A 20,874-nucleotide genomic window follows, 5' to 3' on the forward strand; every position below is an offset into this window, starting at 1 on the left:
ATATATATACTGTATATAGGGGTTAGGGTTAGGTTATAATCATTGCATTATAATAATTGCATTATTTTAAAAAACACATGCACAAAATGAAATATATAAATAATAAACAAAAAATATGTATTTATTTATTTTTGGAAAAAAGAGAATATAATAAAATTATATATATGTGTATGTAATGTTTTAAATATGTATATATTCAAAATATTGTATAACTTATGTATATATTTTCATATATATGTCGTAAAATGCACTAAATAAAATTATATATTATTGTTAACTTGCATTTATATTTACTAACACACAAAAACTAAATAATATATGATAATAAAATAAATTCTATCTATCTATCTATATATACTGTATAGGGCCCTATTATTTGGTTTACTTTGGCAGTCTTGAGTCATGTGGCCTGAGGCTTCGGAGGCTCTTGACTGTCCGCAGGCCCCGAGGCCCAAGCAGCTATTTTGTAGCCTGCCACAGTAACCTAAAAAAGTACCGTTAAACGATGTTAGAAATCATGTTGCCTTTCCTCCCATTGTTAGCCTTTCCTCCAAACGGCGGTTCTCTAGATCGAGTTTCCTAGAGCACCAGTAAAGACTTTCTGCAGGAGAACCAAACAATGGCTGCCTGTGGAGGAATGACCGTCTAATACAAGGCCAACAGAGCAGAAAGAACAGGGACACTTAAAGTCAGAGCTTTGCTGGGGAATTTTCCTGGGCTTTTCCCATCTGCTTCTCAACTCAAACAAGTTAATTTCCATTTTCTCCACTCCTCTGGCCATTTAAAGGCACAGTTCACCTAAAAAGGAAACTTTGTTGTTAATTTACTCACTATCTAAGATAAGACTTTGTGTCTTCAGTAGGCAAGTAAATAAGATTTTTAGCTGAAACCGTGGTACTTGGTGATTCATAAAATGCAAGTCAATGGCTACCGGCACTTTGAGAGTCAAAAAAGCACATCAGACAACACAAAATGAATACAAGTGACTCCTGATGATATATTGAGGTCTTATGAAGCGAAACGATTGGCCTGTGCAAGAAATTGAACATTATGTGCATGGTTTATGTAAAAAGGTGAGCTGATGAAGACTAGTTTATTCACTTTAAATGCTTTAGAGACATAAAACATCCACATTTCACATCATTATTTGGTGCTTTAACCATATAAATGCGTATACGTTATGTCATTGCATGACTGCATAAACAAATTGTGAATCAGTTATTTGAACCAGAAACAAACTGTTCGAAAGAGTCTCTGGATTACAGGTAATAATGTTGTAAATAATGTTTAGTTTCTTGCACAGACCGATCGTTTCACTTCGTAAGACCTCAATATATCTTAAGGAGTCACGGGGATTAAAACCCATTTAATCCCACCGGTCACAATAGTGACCGTAAAAACGGTTTTCATTGATAAAGCTCTAAAAACCTTACTGACTGATGTTTTAGTGCACTTCCTGCAAATATGGAAAAAATAAAGGGTCTCAATTAAATATGTGCAGTGTCACATGGTTTGTGCAAATTGTCACATGACCAGAGAAATTTATTTCCTGTTTGCACCTTGAGAAGATGATGGCTGCATCAAAGCTCAAAAACGAAAGGCTAGTAAAGTATGTTAACATAAAGATTTTTGGCACACAATATCTTTAAGGTGTCTAGTATTAATATATGAATTCACATATATTTATTTTTGTTGAGTGTGGTCATAGAATGAGTAAACATGTTGATGGTCACAATAGGTATACAATATAAATCCAGTTGCATTTGTTAGTGAAAATTGCACTAAAATTTTGCAATGACAAAATATTGCATTAAATTAAAAGTTCAAATGTTACAATAAAGTTGCAATATTGATGTTGTAATACTGGAAGCACTAATATAAAAATATGATGATATATGTTACAAAAAGCAACAGTTTTGAAATATGTTAATGGTTGTATTTTTTGTTTGTTTTTGTCTTATCTCAGTGTTCCTATCAATGTTGTATAAGGGTTTTTATGCATAATAGTAACCCTAGAATGTGATCAAAGAGTTTAAAATAGCTGGGCTAAGATATATAACAATTTTTTGACTGCAGAAATATGTTAATTCAGTAAACACATTATCCCACCGGTCACAGTTGTGACCGACCATAAAACACAAAGATTTATTTCCAAAGAATAAAAAAAAAAAATGGTTGATTATTTCAAAGGGTTTGTAATGACACATCATTTGGATATGTTCATGTCTGGGAAAGATTTGGGATTAAAACGGGTTAATTTTGTTTAGCCTGATGTGTGTTTTTGACTCGGTAGCCATTGGGTTGCATTTTATGAATCACCAAAGAGCACGGTTTCAGCTAAAAATCTTCTTTACCGTTCTACTGAAGAAAAACTCACCTACATATTGGATTAAAATTAACAGCAAATATTCATTAGGTTGAACTGTCCCTTTAACCTAAAACTGAGCGTCCCAGGTCGCGGTTGTGTTAGTCTAGGATACTGTGACACATATTCGGCTGGAAAGTCCTCTGCTCCACAGATATGATGTAGTTCTGCGTTAGGGACAGGATTTTCCATCCCGCCTGTTATTGTCCAGTCAGTGACGTTACATCGACAGGTGTTTCCTGTCTCATCAGTGTCCCGCGACCTCCTGACATCCTGCTGTTTGTGTTTGGAACTGGGAACTGTGGGATTGAACTTGTGACAATCAAACCGTCTCACTAACCAAACCAAACACAACATCATTGGGTGTTTGATTCTATCTATCTATCTATCTATCTATCTATCTATCTATCTATCTATCTATCTATCTATCTATCTATCTATCTATCTATCTAGCTATCATTCTATCTATCTATCTATCTATCTATCTATCTATCTATCTATCTATCTATCTATCTATCTATCTATCTATCTATCTATCTATCTATCTATCTATCTGTCTGTCTGTCTGTCTGTCGCTCTCTCGCTCTATATCTCTCTATCTCTCTATCTATCTATCTATCTATCTATCTATCTATCTATCTGTCTATCTATCTATCTATCTATCTATCTATCTATCTATCTGTCTATCTATCTGTCTATCTGTCTATCTGTCTATCTGTCTATCTGTCTGTCTGTCGCTCTCTCGCTCTATATCTCTCTATCTCTCTATCTATCTATCTATCTATCTATCTATCTATCTATCTGTCTGTCTGTCTGTCGCTCTCTCGCTCTATATCTATCTATCTATCTATCTATCTATCTATCTATCTATCTGTCTGTCTGTCTGTCTGTCGCTCTCTCGCTCTATATCTCTCTATCTCTCTATCTATCTATCTATCTATCTATCTATCTATCTGTCTGTCTGTCTGTCTGTCTGTCGCTCTCTCGCTCTATATCTATCTGCCTCTCTATCTATATCTCTATCTATCTATCTCTCTGTGTGTGTATGTGTATATATGTATTATATTATTATTATTTGTTATTATTATTATTCATTTTGGACATGCATGGAAATTTATCGTGCATAATGCAAATAAAAATATTTATAAAAGTATTTATATATAGTAAAAGAAATGTTTTCCTTTTTGTTCGTTAGTTTATTTGTATTATGCATAGCAATTTTTCACACTTGTCATGCTTTTCGAATAAAATATATATAAACATGTCCATTTTTTGGATGCTAGGGCTGGGTTGACTATCGATTTTTATTTTTAATTGAATCTTCATTTCATGAACCGAGATATGTGACCCTGGACCACAAAACCTCTCATAAGTGTACATTTTTCGAAACTGAGATTTATACATCATCTGAAAGCTTTAAACTCTCCATTGATGTATGGTTTGTTAGGATAGGACTATATTTGGCTGAGATACAACTATTTGAAAATCTGGAATCTGAGGCTGCAAAAAAATCTAAATATTGAGAAAATCATCTTTAAAGTTGTTCAGATGAAGTTCTTAGCAATGCATATTACTAATCAGAAATTAAGTTTTGATATATTTACGGTAGGAAATTTTAAATATCTTCATGGAACTTGATGTTTATTAATATCCTAATGATTTTTGGCATAAAAGAAAAATCTATAATTTTGACCCATACAATGTATTGTTGGCTATTGCTACAAATATCTCCCAGCGACTTAAGACTGCTTTTGTGCTCCAGGGTCACATATATGCTGTTTTCAGTTGATGCATGAACAAAATTTCACTAAACATTATTTGAAGCACACCTGTCATCCAATAATTACAATAAGCTTTGTTGCTTTTGTTATATAACAAGCTTTTAAATATTGTCAATTTTATAACCAAACTCAAACAATGTACAGTAAATGTTTGTGGTAGAAGGCGAGATTGACTGTGTGAATGTGTGATCTGTTGCAGGACTCGGAGTCGTTGGACCGCTGCATTCGGAGCGTGTTATCGGCTCTGTATCCTCCGTTCAGCGCCTCGGCGGCCACAGTCCTGTGGCAGCTCTTCAGCGTCGTGGAGAGACAGTACCGCGGAGACGGCCTGCGCTGCTTCATTGACTTCCTGCTGCCCGCTAAGAGAATCCTGCAGACAATAACACAGGAGGCCTGTGTGAGTACTGTCAGCTTCAGCAGACGCATTTTCACTGAAGCATTTACAAGTTAATAAAAACAGTGGGCAATATCTACTAATAGATCACAGTTTTTGTTATTTACCAAATGTATAATATAATTATTACATATAATATAATATATATTATGTATAATATAATTATTTATACAAGGCCACCTAGGTGACGTTCACACAATATACAGTATATATATATATATATATATATATATGACCCTGAACCACAAAACCAGTCATGAGGGTCAATTTTTCGAAATTGAGATTTATGCATCATCTGAAAGCTGAAAATCTGGAATCTGAAGGTACAATAAAATCTAAATATTGAGAAAATCGCCTTTAAAGTTGTCCAAATGAAGTTCTTAGCAATGCATATTACTAATCAAAAATTAAGTTTTAATATATTTACAGTAGGAAATTTACAAAAAAGCTTCATGGAACATGATCTTTACCTAATATCCTAATGATTTTTGGCATAAAAGAAAAATCTATTGTCTTGACCCATACATTGTATTGTTGGCTATTGCTACAAATATCCCCCAGCGACTTAACACTTAACAACTCATTTATTTACTTATTTATTTATTTATGGAACCTGCATGGTGATGCATCATGCATCACGCAATCTTTAAACTCGATATTGTGTATTAATGGCCTGGTAATGCAGTTTACACAGGTTTGCTGAATATTTTATTATTTTGGATAAAAGATATTGTTGTTGAAATCCATAGTGCTGCAGCTAAACATGTTCAAGCCATTTAAATGCTCTCAGAGAGAAACATTGTGAGAGTGGGAACATGAGAGGGAGGAGGAATACTAAAGGCTGAAAGAGGGTTCAGTGTTGCTCTGATAAACAGCCCAAACAGAGCGTGTTGTGAGCTCGCTGCGGAGATCTTGGCAAAGAGAATCAGGCTGAAATGAAAGACCTGCTCAGGGAGGCTTTGTATTTCTGCAGGTTAGCGCTGTGTGAGCACATAGCTGAAACCTTACGCTCCTGTATTCAGCGCTGCCGTTGTTACTCTGAGACGAGAGCTCTCAGCGGCCTCATTTAACTCAGGCATGATCTTTGAGGGAGTCACAGTGTGCTGAACTTACATGTTCTGGCTGCATCATCAGTATCATTATACAGAGGCATCAGGGAGTCACTAACAACGCTACTAAATTAACTGGTTTTTCAGTAGCATTAAGTATATAAGTAGCGAAGTTCTTTATTGATGTACCATGATAAAATGCCTTTTTCACACTGTATTGTCTGTGCAGAAGTCTCTCATAAAAAATGTTGGCCAGTCTGATTTATTGTGTTAAATTGCTTGTTAGCGCACTACAATGTTTATTTATTTGTTCGTTCATTCATTCATTCATTTGCTGAATTATTTGAATCCCTGCAAGGAATTTTACATCTTTTTAATTTGAATCCTTATGCTTAATGTTTTCATTACATAAATTATAGTGTTTTCTCATTTTATTTGCTGATATTCTATTTATTGAAATTGTATCTTTTTAAATCAGTGATACTTTAATTTCATTGAGGTACTATTATAGTTTTTTTAATTTAAAAAAATAGTTTTTATTTTTATAATTTTATTGTAATTTTGGTTAAAGTTTTAGTAATTTTGTATTCCTCATTTTTAGTAGTTTTTGTTTATTTTAAATGTCTATATAGTTTTTTTAATTAAATTATTTCAGTTTAAGTTTTATTTATTTTTTAACGTCAAGTTGAACTAAATGAAAATGAGAAATGAACTAGCTAAAATAATTAAAAAGCTTTTTATATTTTATTTTATTTCAGTTAACAAAAATACAAGTATGCCACCTAGTTGTCATTTTTGCAATTCTACTGAGTGATAAAGAAATTATGATTTCTTTCACTTTTATAATTATATTTATAATTATTAATTATATTATTTATAATAATTATCCTTTTACATATATATTTTAGAATTCCATGATGTTCTAATTCATTGCATTTTTGTATCTTGAAATCTGCTTCAAGACAGGAATTAATTATTGATTGCAAACTGCAAATAACTGCATATTGTTGCTTGCACCTGTAAGAAAAGTTGCATTTTATCTAATGAATTCATCCTTTTAATTATCCACAGCTGCGATTCAAAGGCCTGTTGCTGTACCACGAGGGATGGCCGCTGTGTTTGCATGAGAAGGTGGTTCTGCAACTCGCACCCCTGCATAAAGTACGTCTACGGCAGGGAGATTTCTACCTGCAGGTGGTTCCCTTAGGCCGCAAAGCTGCCAAACTGGTCATAAAATGCCTGTCAGGGAGCGGGCAAGCCATTGTGGAGATCCCTGTGGCCGAGAGCATGTACGGCAGCATGTTCACACCCGACTTCTTGCAGAATGTAATGCGTGAACGCAACCTGCACCCTCTCCAGAACTGCCTCCTCAGTACCGGTGCCGTGGTTTACCGAACGCCCTGGAAGAACGTGGTCAATCCTTTGTTTGTGACCAGCACCGCAGACGCAATCATGCAGGCGCGGAGCAGCGGCGAGACCCTGCGGGGTCAACTCAGTACCTGCAGCACCCACGGATCCACGGGAACGCTCAGTTCACGAGACTCCCTGGGCGCTGAGTCCACCGTGTCCGAGCCAGTCCTCAGCCGGAGCCTCACAGATATGGGCATCAGCTCCCTGCACTCAGAGGATTCGCCCTTGCAAAAGAGTCCTAACTCCCTTCCCCAGACACCCACCTTGGGCAGCCCGGATCAGGGATGCATTCGAGGCAGAATCGGCCACAAAATCCTCTCGTTTAGCACAGACCTTAGCAATCCCGGCCTTCGCAAGCGGCATCCCAGAGACTCTGCTGCCTTCGAGTCTCGCCGGCTTTTCCGAAAGTCCTACATGGAGGCTTTGCAGAACCCTATGAACCTTGGCTCCAGCTCTGAATCAATTCTTGAGGAAGGGGCAGAGTCGGAGCCAGGAGCGCCTCGCGGATCTGGCCCGAAGGAGCCGATCCCTCGGAGAATCTGTGTTCGTGGATGGCTGGGAGGAGATGAATCATGCAATGATTCTCCTGCCGTCCATCCATCCAAGAGCGCCGAGCTCAGTCCGGGCGAGAGACGCTCCAAATCTCTTGAACGTACCAACAAGGCCTTGCAGGTTAAAGGCCACCGGGCTCGGTCGTCTTCCGGTGGATCCGGTAGTGGCCTTCCCAAGAAACTTATGAATGGTTATGCATTTCGTTTTGGAAAATTGGACTTGGAGGCGGCCTTTCCTGGCATTGAGAAACGGAGCAACAAAGAGAACTCAGGTAAAAACGTTTGTCAACTCTTTTGAAGTTTGCCATTCCAGTGCCAAGGTCATGGGTTCGATTCGCAGGGAATGCATGAACTGATCAATGGCATACCTTCAATGCAATATAAGTCTCAGGGGTGTCCAATCCTGCTTCTGGAGGGCCTACGTCCTGCAGAGTTTAGCTCCAGCCAGTGCAAACACACTTACATGGAAGTTTCTAATGAGTCTTAAGACCTTGATTAGTTGGTTCAGGTGTGTTTAATTGGGGTTGGAACTAAACTCTGCAAGACAGCGGCCCTCCAGGAACAAGTTTGGGCACTCTTGGTGTACATAAAAAACGCAGTACAGCATCTTGTTTGGGATTCTTTCCCACCAAAAACAAGACCAGAACAAGCTTCCCTTAATAAATCATGGCACTAGCAATGTCAAGATCATGGGTTCGATTCCCAAGGAATGCATTAACTGATAAAATGCATACTTTCAATGCAATGTAAGTCACTTTGGATAGAACATCTGCCAAATGCATAAATGTAAATGTCACCATATTGTACATCAGGCGTGTCCAATCCAGCTCCTGGAGGGCCAAAGTCCTGCAGAGTTTAGCTCCAACCAGTGCAAACACACTTGCATGGACGTTTCTATTGAGTCTGAAGAGACCTTGATTAGTTGGTTCAAATTCAGGTTCATTTAATGGCCCTCCAGGAATAGTTTTGGACTCCCCTGCTGTACATAAAGAATGTGGCAGAGCATCTTGTTTGGGATTCTTTCCCACCAAGAACAAGACTAGAACAACCTCCCCCTATCAAATCATGTCACCTGAGGCCTTAAGAGCCAGTTCTGGTTCCAGACTTGGCACTAACAACGACAAGGTCATGGGTTCGATTCCCAGGGAATGCGTGAAATGATGAAATTAATATCTTCAATTCGGTGCAAGTCACTTTGGATAAAAGAGTTTGCCAAAAGCATAAATGTAAATGTCACCATGCTGTACATCAGGGGTGTGCAATCCTGCTCCTGGAGTGCCAAAGTCCTGCAAAAGTTTAGCTCCAACCATTGCAAACACACTTACATGAACGTTTTTAGTGAGTCTAAAGACCTTGATTAGTTGGTTTAGGTGTGTTTAATTAGGGTTGGAGCTAAATTCACCCTTGCTGTACATAAAGAACGCAGCAGAGCATCTTCTTTGGGATTCCTTCCCACGAAATACAAGACCAGAACAAGCTTCCCTTAATAAATCATGGCACTAGCAATTTCAAGATCATGGGTTCATTTCCAAGGGAATGCATGAACTGATCAAATGCATACGTTGAATGCGATGTAAGTCACTTTGGATGAAAGCATTTGCCAAATGCATAAATGTAAATGTCACCAAACTGTCCAACAGGGGTGTCCAATCTTGCTTCTGGAGGGCCAGCCCACCAAGAACAATACCAGAACCAGCTACCCTTATACAATCGTAGCACTTGCAATGTCAAGTTCATAGGTTTGATTCCCAGGGATTGTTGATGGGATGACATGCTTACCTTGAATGCGATGTGGACATCCTTGATGTACAGGATGGTGACGTTTACATTTATGCATTTGATCAGTCCATGCATTCCCTGAGAATCAAACCCATGACCTTGGTGTTGCTAACATCATGCTCTGATGAAATGCTTACCCCGAATGCAATGTAAAAGTGTCTGTGAAGTGCATAAATGTAAACCAGGCTACTGTACATGGGGGGTGTCCAATCCTTCTCCTGGAGGGCCAACATCCTACAGAGTTTAGCTCCAACCAGCTCCAACACACTCGTGTGGACGTTTCTAGTGAGTCTATAGACCTTGATTAGTTGGTTCAGGTGTGATCACCCTTCATGTGTAGTGATTTTTACATTTATGCATCTGGCAGATGCTTTTATCCAAAGCAACTTGAGTTGCATTCAAGGTGTGCATTTGATAAGTTCATGCATTCCCTGGGAAACGAAACCCATGACCTTTGTGTTGCTAACATCATGCTCTACTGGAGCTAAACTCTGCAGGAGAGTGGCCATACAGGAATAGGTTTGCTGTACATAAATAATGCTGCAGAGCATATTGTTTATGATTCTTTCCCACAAAGAACAAGACCAGAACAGACTTCCCTTATCAAATCATGTCGCCTGAGGCCTTAAGAGCCAGTTCTGGTTCCAGACAGTTGTGGTCCAGAGTATAATTATCACTTGCAGCAAACTCCGGGACCGTCAACAAGCTTAGATTTTCGGAGGAGACAGCTTGTCATTCCTCTGGCATGATTTTATGGCTTGCGACCGGCTGCATGTGAGGGCTAATAGCGTGTGTGTTTTGGAATGCTTCAGCGGCCCTGCCCTATTATAGAGGGTGCTTGTCTTTCTAAAGTGTTTGCTGTACCCCAAAGGCACGATACTGCACTGAATGCATTGCCAGGGAGACTGCACTGTTTTATTTAGCTCTTTCTGCTATTGAGCGTTTGAAAGAAAGAGCGTTTTGCCCTCCGTCTAGCGCTTCAGGCAAGGGGTGTGTTTGGGTCTATCTGCAGGAAATTCCAAATTGTCCGGCATTCTTAAGACCGTGCATGGCCAGATACATTTATGAGCAAAACCCGTCTTTTCATATTAATCCAGTTAGTTGATCTAGCTGTGCCAAGTGACATTATACTTGGTCAGTCACTTTATTTTCATTTTAATTGCATTCCACTCCACTCACAATGAAATGATCCACATAGCTGTATATTAAAAATAAATAAATAATATAATATATATATATACACACACATACACACACACACACACACATATATCTATACATGTATATACAGTATATATATATATATATATATGAATAATCTGCTTAAATGATATAACGAACTCTAACTACTTTGAACAGAGTAAGAGTAAGAATAAAAATATGACCTGTCCCGGCAAGCCTGGTTAGGAAGTTGTGCTAGGTGATTTCATTCTCTATGGCTCTCATTTTACTTTCGTTCTCTATTTAACACATTTAGCCATTAACACACACAGAGTGGTTTAGGTAAATTCCCATCTGGGATTCTGCAGAGTCCCTCTGTTCTCTGGCTTTCTTTCCCACACATGAAAATCAGAGCCATTATGTCTGGGAAGGAAGCCACAGCGGATCCGATGACCCACCTGAGGGAGGATCTCTGCGCCGCTTACCTGCTCGACTCCCAGCGCTGTTCAGCTCCCTTCCAGATGGTTTGCCTCCGTCATAATGGGGACCTTTGTGTCCTGTTGGGCCGGTGAGGATGCTGAAGAGAGGCTTAGAGAGTAAAGCCCATCTCCACGTAATATCTGTCCTGTTATAAAGCCCGAGCGAAGCAGGGGTCAGTCAGACTTTGTTCAGCAAACAAATGCCAATGACTTTGAGGCTGGATCAGATTACGGCTGATGTGGTTTTGCTTGGCCTTTGTGATTGGGTCCCTTGTGATTTGAAAGGGTTCACATGATACCCCAGAGCTCGGCCTTGCACTCAGAGACGTATGCAAACTCAACCAAATGTTGTCAGGCGGCTTTCTGAACAGTGTTGGTTAGTGAATATCTACAAGCAGCGACAATATTAACTTTTATCTTTCCCAGTAACAATTTGCTTTCCAACTAGTAGTAGTGTACAGCTTTACAAACGAGCAAACTGATAAGAAACTCATAAAGTGAAAGTGACGTGTGGCGACCCATACTCGGAATTAGTGCTCGGCATTTATCCCATCCAAAGTGCACACACACACACCCAGAGTAGTGGGCAGCCATTTATACGGTGGCGCCCGGGGAGCAGTTGGGGGTTTGGTGCCTTGCTCAAGGGCACCTCAGTCGTGGTATTGAAGGTGGAAGAGAGCGCTGTACATTCACTCCCCCCACCTACAATCCCTGCCGGTACGAGACTCGAACCCACAACCTTTGGGTTACGAGTCTGACTCTCTAACCATTAGGCCACGACTTCCCCTTAGGCCTGTTTGCAACATTTTTATAGCATTGGAAATCCATATTCATTCGAGTGAATTAATTCATTCAGATGATTTATCTAAATGAACTGATTCAAAAAAGTCTATTTGCAACATTTTTATAGCATTGGAAATTCCTTTTCATGCCAGCGAATCAATTCATTCAAATGATTCATGTAAATCAAATGATTCAAAAAAGTTTGTTTGCTACATTTTTATAGCGTTGGAAATTTTTATTTGTTCTAGTGAATCAGTTCATTCAAATAATTTATGTAAACTAACAAGCAACATACTTTTATAACATATTTAGTTACATTCTGAGTTTATGAATAATTATTCCAGGTTTTTTTATTTATTTCAGTAAGTATAATTATATCTGTTAAAGCTTAATGACGAAACCCTGATTGAGAATCATTCATTCAGAAAAATGTGTGATGTATAGGAATGAAGTCATGAATCTGAGTCATCTCTTGTTTAATATGTATTTCCCAGGGCTCATCACGTTAATAATGCAAAGGAGAGCAAGTAGAAAATGCAATATTACTTTAATAATAATACAATAATAATAATGATAATAATATAATAGCGAAAAAAAATCACGTGGAGAGTCATAATGCACAACTGTCACCATTTAGAATTAAACAAACTTGTATTCGTGATGACCCGAGCTGACGCAGAAAGTTAATTGTGAAATATTTGCGCTTTGTAGAGTAAAGTACCGGCAGTTCAAGCATTTTCATAATCTCTAATTTGTAAAAAAAAAAAAAAAAAAAAAAGACTTTGATCAAGACTTCTTAACAAGAACTCATTCTTGTTAAGTACGGCCACTGTTGTCACCGGAAAAACGTTTACCCTGCAAGCGCCAATCCGGAAGCCAGAAACACGGAAGTGTGAAAAAGACTAAGTGTGAACTACAGACAAAAAACGTGGAAAATGACGATTTTGGTCGAATTGTGAAAAAGACTGTGTGAACTACAGACAAAAAACGTGGAAAATGACGATTTTGGTCGAATTTGAGGTTTTCACAAAAACGAGTTCATTAAGTCCTCGTCTAACAATCCCAATGCTCCAAATAGTAATTAAACATCTAAAATGATCTTTATTTCTTATTCATTCAGAAAAATGTTTGCAGATTTTATTTTATTTTATTATTCAGTAAATAATTTTATGCACGGGATTCATGCAAATTAACTGATTAAAAATCGGTTTAATTTTATTTTAATGTATATTACTTATTTATTTATTTATTTTACATTTATTTATTTTCTTTTATTGGTTGATGTTCAAATGTTCTTCCTCAGTGCCATATAATGTTAAAATATCGTATCAATTCTAGCACAGTGTAATAAGGGTGTTTAATTACTGTGAAAAATATTTGATTTATTTTATTTGGCTAATTTAACCTTTGAAGGAAGGTGGATAATGTGTAGTGTTCTTAGAGTTGTTGTTGAACTCCTCAGCGGTGTGTCCTCTCAGGAGGAGGAGAACGAGTTGTGTTGTATTGTTTGGGTTGCTGAGTTTGGAAGAAACAGCCTGAGGGTTTGGATTCAGGAGAAAGTTGACAAACATCTGCTTCAGCTGTGAATGTCAGCCGCAGCATTCCTCAAACCAGAGCCCGAGGGCCCAGAATCTCAGCTCTGTGCGTGTGTGTGTGTGTGTGTGTGTGTGTGAGTGTGTGAGTGTGTCTGTGAGTGTGTGTGTGTGTGTGTGTGTGTCTGCGTGTGTTCGTGTGTGTGTCTGTGTGTGTGTGTGAGTGTGTGAGTGTGTGAGTGTGTCTGTGTGTGTGTCTGTGTCTGTGTGTCTGTGTCTGTGTGTCTGTGTCTGGTGTGTGTGTGTGTTTGCGTGTGTGCGTGTGTTCGTGTGTGTGTCGGTGTGTGTGTGTGTGTGTGTGTGTCTGTGTGAGTGTGTGAGTGTGTCTGTGTGTGTGTGTGAGTGTGTCTGTGTCTGTGTCTGTGTCTGTGTCTGTGTCTGTGTCTGTGTCTGTGTGTGAGTGTCTGTTTGTGTGTGTGTGTGCGCACGCCTCACACACCTGGTCTCCATCGTGACTCAACATTTACTCACTGTGTAGATTTTGTCACACCTGAACCCAATCTTCCTTCCACACAGTCTGTTCAATATCTGCTCATACATACACTACTGTTTGGAGTCAGTAAGAAGTTTCTTCTGCTCACCAAAGCTGTGTTTGTTTGATCAAAAATACAGTAAAAAATTATGAAATATTACTACAATTTAGAAGAACAATTTTCTCTGTGAATATCTGTAATTTATTTCTGATCAAAGCTGAATTTTCAGCATCATTTCTCCAGTCTTCAGTGTCACATGATCTTCAGAAATCAGTATAATATTCTGATTTGCTGAAACATTTCAGATTATTATCAATGTTGAAAACATCATTATTTTAGTGGAAACTGTGATACATTTTATTTTTCAGGATTCACAGATGAATAGAAAGTTCAAAAGAACAGAATTTATTTGAAACCGTAATCTTTTGTCACATTATAAATGCCACTTTTGATCAAGTCAAAGCATCCGTGATGAATAAAAGTTTTAATTTCGTTCAAAATAAAAAAGTTACTGACCCAAAGCATTTGAACGGTAGTGTAGTTCAGTTCAGATTATGAAAGGTGTGTTTGAGTTTACAGTCAAATGAACTGATTGTTTGCATCTCTGCCATTTAAATATCAAATCCTGTAAATATTCCATTATTTACATATTAGGAAACTTTATGACTAACTCAAATGTGCTGATATTCACAGTGCTGCTTCATTTGAAATCCTCGTCATCATGATGAGGTGTGACGCTCAGATCTGTGTTTGTGTGTTCAGGTCTCTGTGATGACGGTCTGCACTCGAGCCCCACGAGGAACAGGAACAGCGGCGATGAGTTTGTTTCCAGCAGATCGGCCGTGTCTCCAGCGCTGCCCTCGCTCATCACACACCTCAACCAGGAGCTGCTGACCTCCGGTGCTCTGACGCTTCCCGGTGCGTGACCGGGCCAGAAACTACAAAACACAAGAAACACACAGTGGTGGCCAAAATGATTTGAACACTAGTATTTCCAGCAGCTAAAAATGGTTTTAAGTCAGTTATTTCTATCTTTTGCTGTAGTGTGTCAGTAGGAAATATCAGGTTACATCTCCAAACATTCATTTAGCCATTAATTGTAATAATCCAGTGAGACTTTTGTGCTCCACACAGAGATCTGATCTGATCAGGAGTGACATGAAGAAACAGAACAAACTGAGACAGACTCAATCCAGAAGAACTGATGCTTCAAGAAACCTACCTGCAAAGCTACAGAACTGTTAAAAGTTTTAGACACTTGTGTAAAAATGCTGTAAAATGAGGAAGCTGTCAAAAATAATGTCATAAATAGATTTTCTTTATCAATTAACTTCAATCAACTAAATCAAATCAACATTTGGTGTGAGCGTCCTTTGCGTGTAAAGCAGCTTTTGCCCTCTACAAGCATCTCGGAGACGTTGTTCTTCACAGTTCTTCTGGATTGTTCTGTTTCTTCATGTCACTCCTGATCAGATCAGATCTCTGTGTGGAGCACAAAAGTCTCACTGGATTATTACAATTCATGGCAAAATGAATGTTTGGAGATGTAACCTGATATTTCCTACTGACACACTACAGCAAAAGATAGAAATAACTGACTTAAAACCATTTTTAGCTGCTGAAAATACTAGCGTTCTAATCATTGTGGCCACCACTGTATATTCCTTTAAAAAATTTAACTAAATTAATCCATTTTTTTAAGTTCATTGCAAATGAACTGCATGAGGCTGCTTGATTAACTGGAATAAAACCGATTATAGCGCAATTACCAAATTGCAGATGCTGAGTTTTTATTAAATGCATTTTTATGCTGTGTGTTTCAGAGTTAAGCGAGGCACTGTGTTCTTTTACACGCTTACAGTTCATAGTGTTAAAAATTGAAAATGAAAAAATTAAGAAGAAATTAGGCTCATTTGAAAACAAAGAAATTATAGTATATTAGTATTGTAATTTTACTGTAAAATAAAATAATAATTATTATATTATTATTATTTTTGTATTATTATATTATACTATATATTTAATTTCACTGTGAAATATTACAATAGCAATATTTTTACTTTATTATTTATTATTTTAATATTTTTATTTAGTAATTATAATTCATATTAACTATAATAATAATAATTATTATTATTATAAATTGTATAAAATTTTTATATAAAATTATTATTATTATTATTATTATTATTAATTATTATTATCATAGTAATTATTATATTTAATATTATAATTTCTATTATTATTATTATTAATCGTTTTTTCTTTCATTTTAATGTAGTAATTATAACAATCATTAATAACACGAAATATTATTATATTATATTAATTTACATAATTGTTATAATGAGTTATTATTGTTATTCATATTAATAATAATTGTTACTATTAGTAGTAGTAGTATTTATTATCATTATTATTATTGATAATGATACTATTATTATAATATGTATTATTATTAATATTATTTTCTCTTCTTTGTAAGTTACTTTGGATAAAAGCGTCTGCTAAATGCATACATCTAAAATGTAAAATTTTACAGTCGTATTGATATATGTTGTTTTAAACCTAATGTTTTTGTCTAGTAATTATAATAATCATTAATAATTATTATTTTTATATTAAATTATTCTATTCTACTAAATTATATTACTATCATTATTATTTCCTCTTATTATTAATAATAATGATAATTAATTAATCTCCTCTTTGTAAGTCCCTTTGGATAAAAGCGTCTACCAAAATCATAATTGTAGAATATAATTAGAATTTTAGTGTCATATCGATATGTAATCAACGTTTTGACCAACTAGTGCAGCCCTGCAAACAAGCACAGCAAACCTGGAACTTTTTTCCCTCTTTACAGTTTGTATCATTAAAATCACATTTGTGAGTCGCTGGGGGATATTTGTAGCAATAGCCAAAAATACATTGTATGGGTCAAAATTATAAATTTTTCATTTATGCCAAAAATCATTAGGATATTAAGTAAAGATCATGTTCCATGAAGATGTTTTGTAAATGTCCTACCGTAAATATATCAAAACTTTATTTTTGATTAGTATTATGCATTGCTAAGAACTTCATTTGGACAACTTTAAAGATGATTTTCTCAATATTTAGATTTTTTTGCACCCTCAGATCCCAGATTTTCAAATAGTTGTATCTCGGCCAAATATTGTCCTAACAAACCATACATCAATGGAAAGCTTATTTATTCAGCTTTCAGATGGCTTGTAAATCAAATTGACCCTTATGAGTGGTTTTGTGGTCCTCGGTCACACATAGATTTTCCCCCAAACGGTGGAGCTCTAGTGAAGGGTGCAGGGTTTGGTTTATGGGGTCATGATCTGGATGCAGGTAACCAGGACCGCGGCGGCAGAGCTGTGCTGCAGGTGTGCAGCAGGAGCCAAGTGTGGACAGATGCAGCTTTCACCACAAACCAGATCAGCGAGCTGCTGTGCTACTTCTGCGGCAGACTGCGGTGAGAAAGCAGGCCACACGGAAACTCTGCAGCACACTGTGTCCGAGCGCAGGCCTTTCTCTGAGTGTCTTACGCTTGTGTTTTCAGGAGGGAGAAGAGAGGCCTGGGTTTGACGGTTCTCATCGACGCTCGCAGGCAGCCGGTCACGTCTGCGCTCTTCACGGCTCTGTCTGAGCTTCAGGTGAGACCAGACACACAACTGTCTGGAAGACAAACCTTTGAGTTTGGATTAAGGCCACAAGGAGCACCAATGTTCCTTTTATTTAAAAGACCCGAAAGATAAAGGTCTTAAAGCAGCACTATGTAACGTTTGGCACTCTAGCAGTTAATAAACAGAACTGCACACATCCCGCGGAAGAACATTCTAACCGGAGCTACTTCTCTAAGTTTATGTATATGGCGATTCACGCAGGTATGTGTTACTCCGCAGCGGTGACGACCCGACCAGGCTACAATAGTCTGAATATAAGTACTTATTAAAAGTGTTCCGTTGTGATTCGGAATAAGACAAAAACGCGGGTTGGAAGATGAATTCATGATGGACTCGCTCATTATATACATTTTGCAAATTTTGAACACAGAAAAAGTTACATAGTGCTGATTAAGGAATTAAGTGGAAAAGAAATAACTTTTTTTTCTTCATTTTGTTGTAAAGTTAAATCAATTTGACCAGTTTGCAAATAAGATATGAAAAGTTAATTTGCAAAAGCAGATAACTCCATTTTTAACAATTTTCATGTTTTTCATAGTGCATTCCAATTAATCTCAATCAGACTGCAGTTGGGTTGTTTTGATTAAGTAAAAAGAACAAAAAAAAAATACAGCTAACTAACACAATAAAACACAAAAAAAAACATGATTTTTGAAAATAAAACATTTAAAAGAAAATCTGTTTTTGCAAATAAACTCTTGTTTTATATTTTAAAATATTTATCATATATAAAATATTAGAATCTATAATAATTATAAAACTATTTTGCAATATTGTAATTTGAATATATGTACACATTCACTCTTATTCATAAGCCTAATATGTTAAAACACAAAACTGAAAAAAGCTTCTTGTCTCTTTACATTCAGTTACATCAATCGCAGAAATGACAGCCTATTTTTCCAATTCAAAATAAAGACTTTTACCAAAACGTTGAGTAGTTTGCATCGTTGGTTATACATTTATTTAGTTTTTTACTATTATAGTTTTTTTTGGGGTAATATTTTGAATCAGTTTTATATTTGCCATTATCATATTACCTTTAAAGTTGTAGTCATTTTTGAGATTTTTAGTAGTATTACATTTTTATTAAAATTTTATATTTACTTTTAGTTTTTTTAAAACATCAAGTTAAACTAAATTAAAATGGGAAATGTTGCAGCTTGCTGAAATAAAATGAGTTATGTTTTGTTTTATTTCAAGTCACGTTTTTTTTAATGGTTTTAATTTTAGTTTCCGTTTTAGTTTCCGTTTTAGTTTTAATGATTGGGATCAATATCTGGTTTGGTTATTTGTAACTAGTTTTTTTTTTTGTATCAATTTGATCTGTTTGCAAATAATACATTTATTTTAAAATAAGTTTTATATTTTAAAATATTATCATATTTAATCAGTTTGAACATTTATCAGTGTCTGGTTTGGTTGTTAGTCACTCCAGTTAATCACAGAGAAGTGGTGTAGACTTTGACACAGTTATGAAAAATCATAATCGATTCGCTCAAGTGCAAGACATTGTCAGCCATTCATCTGTCTGTCACATATTTGCTCACTGAAGCCAGAAACATCACAAACTCTTCAGCGCTGCACTGAACTGTGCTGCTATCAAACCTTTGACATGTTTTAGGACGCAGTGATGTCTGAAAGCATCGGTGTTCACACACTGGTGTTTTGAGTGTAAAGCATGTTAATTGTCAATCTGAAGGAAAGTCTGTCCTCGGGGTTTGAGACGAGGCCTGTGTGAGCACGTCTCTAAAAAACATGCTCTGAGAAAATGATCAGTCCCAACACGCAAAATATGAGAGAAGAGGGACGAGAAAGAAGTGCTTCTCCACTTAAATATGTTCTTATTAGCACTATTGCATGCAATAAATGATCTAAACTCTAGTCTTTGTAAGCATGCTTGCATAGTTTTGTTTTGTTTGTTTTTTCCCCAATGTTAAGTCTGTACGATAAATGACTTAAACTGTGAGTCTGTGAGTTGCTGAAAAGCTCATAATTCATAAAAAATAAAAATGAATCATTTTTAAGATAAAGACAATCAAAATTAAATAGTTACTAAAATTAATTAAATCATAAAAATGTAAAATTAAGGGAAATAGTTAATTTGTGAATTAAAAAAAATGTAAATAAAATTCTAATAATTAATTAAATCATTAAAATGATAAATTAGAATAAATAAATAATTTAAAATAAAAACCATCAAAGATAAAATACTTGCTAGCAATTAATGAAATCATCAAAATGTAAAATTAAAATAAATAACTAACCCAAATGAAAACAATCAAGATAAAACACTTCATAAAAAAAGATGAAATATTTTGTTTACCTGGAAATCATGTCACCATTAACCCATGAACCATTAATGTTTTGTTAAATTAATGAAATATTAACTTTATTAAATATTAATTTAAAAAAAGAAGAAAAATCCCTGATTTAATCAGTTTAGTCTTTGTAATTATGTTGTTAGAGTGTTAGTCTGAACAATAAATGATCTAAATCAGGGCTTTCAAAACCACAGGTTTTGTGAGTTGAAGAAAATCAAATAATTAAATCATAAAATCGCAATTTAAATAAATGTATAATAAATAAATAAATATTTAAACCAGTCAAAATAAAACACTAAGAATGAATTTATTAGTTTACCTGCATGTCATGTGACCGTTAACCAACATCAGAGGCCTGTAAACATGCAAATGTAGTGTAAATATACACGTTATGATTTTATGTTTGGATTTATTAATGCTCTTTGATTTCTTCTGTCCCGCCAGACTCTCGTACCCAATGTGCTTTACTCGGTTTTGATTCTGGTGGACAGAGACGCAGCAGTGAAAGTGGAGCGAGACGTCTCAGTTCCTGTGAGTAAATGACTGTCTGTCTGTCTCCGTTTGAGTCCGAGCGTGTTTCTGTGAAATGTTTCTCCTCCTCTCTTGTTCTTGTACAGTGTGAAGTCTTGACGTCTCTGAAAGCTCTGCAGAAGCACATCGACCCGTCGCAGCTCACCAGAGACTTTGACGGCAGCTTCCCATACGAGCACAGCCACTACATTCACTTCAGACAGGTGCTCAGAGCAGGGATTCACCAACCCCTTTGACTCGAAGTCCCCCTGAGGTTTAAATGTGATATCTCAATCATTTAACAACATATAGGGCTGTCAAATCGATTAATCGCATCCAAAACCCCAAAAAGTTTATTTACATAATATATGTGTGTGTGTGTGTGTGCTGTGTATGCTTATATGTATATATAAATACACACTCATACATGTATATATTTTAGAAATATTTACATGTGTGTGTGTGTGTATATATACAGTATATATATATATATATATATATATATATATATATATATATATATATATG

At 36.2% G+C, this 20,874-nt stretch overlaps 1 protein-coding gene across 1 annotated transcript in view; it reads left to right on the plus strand.

Annotated features, from left to right (window-relative positions):
* The window catches only part of LOC107569053 (pleckstrin homology domain-containing family G member 4B-like), a 46,444-nt gene that overhangs the window by 3,601 nt on the left and 21,969 nt on the right, over positions 1–20,874 (plus strand). The window contains exons 2-8 of the mRNA XM_016255057.1: positions 4,346–4,543; positions 6,661–7,822; positions 14,580–14,735; positions 17,178–17,301; positions 17,389–17,482; positions 20,281–20,367; positions 20,454–20,570. Of these exons, the coding sequence (XP_016110543.1) occupies positions 4,346–4,543; positions 6,661–7,822; positions 14,580–14,735; positions 17,178–17,301; positions 17,389–17,482; positions 20,281–20,367; positions 20,454–20,570 (1,938 nt within the window). The remainder of the gene's footprint in view (positions 1–4,345; positions 4,544–6,660; positions 7,823–14,579; positions 14,736–17,177; positions 17,302–17,388; positions 17,483–20,280; positions 20,368–20,453; positions 20,571–20,874) is intronic.

This window comes from Sinocyclocheilus grahami, unplaced genomic scaffold (assembly GCF_001515645.1).
Source record: "Sinocyclocheilus grahami isolate Dianchi unplaced genomic scaffold, SAMN03320097.WGS_v1.1 scaffold1307.1, whole genome shotgun sequence".
Classification (NCBI taxonomy): Eukaryota; Metazoa; Chordata; class Actinopteri; order Cypriniformes; family Cyprinidae; genus Sinocyclocheilus; species Sinocyclocheilus grahami.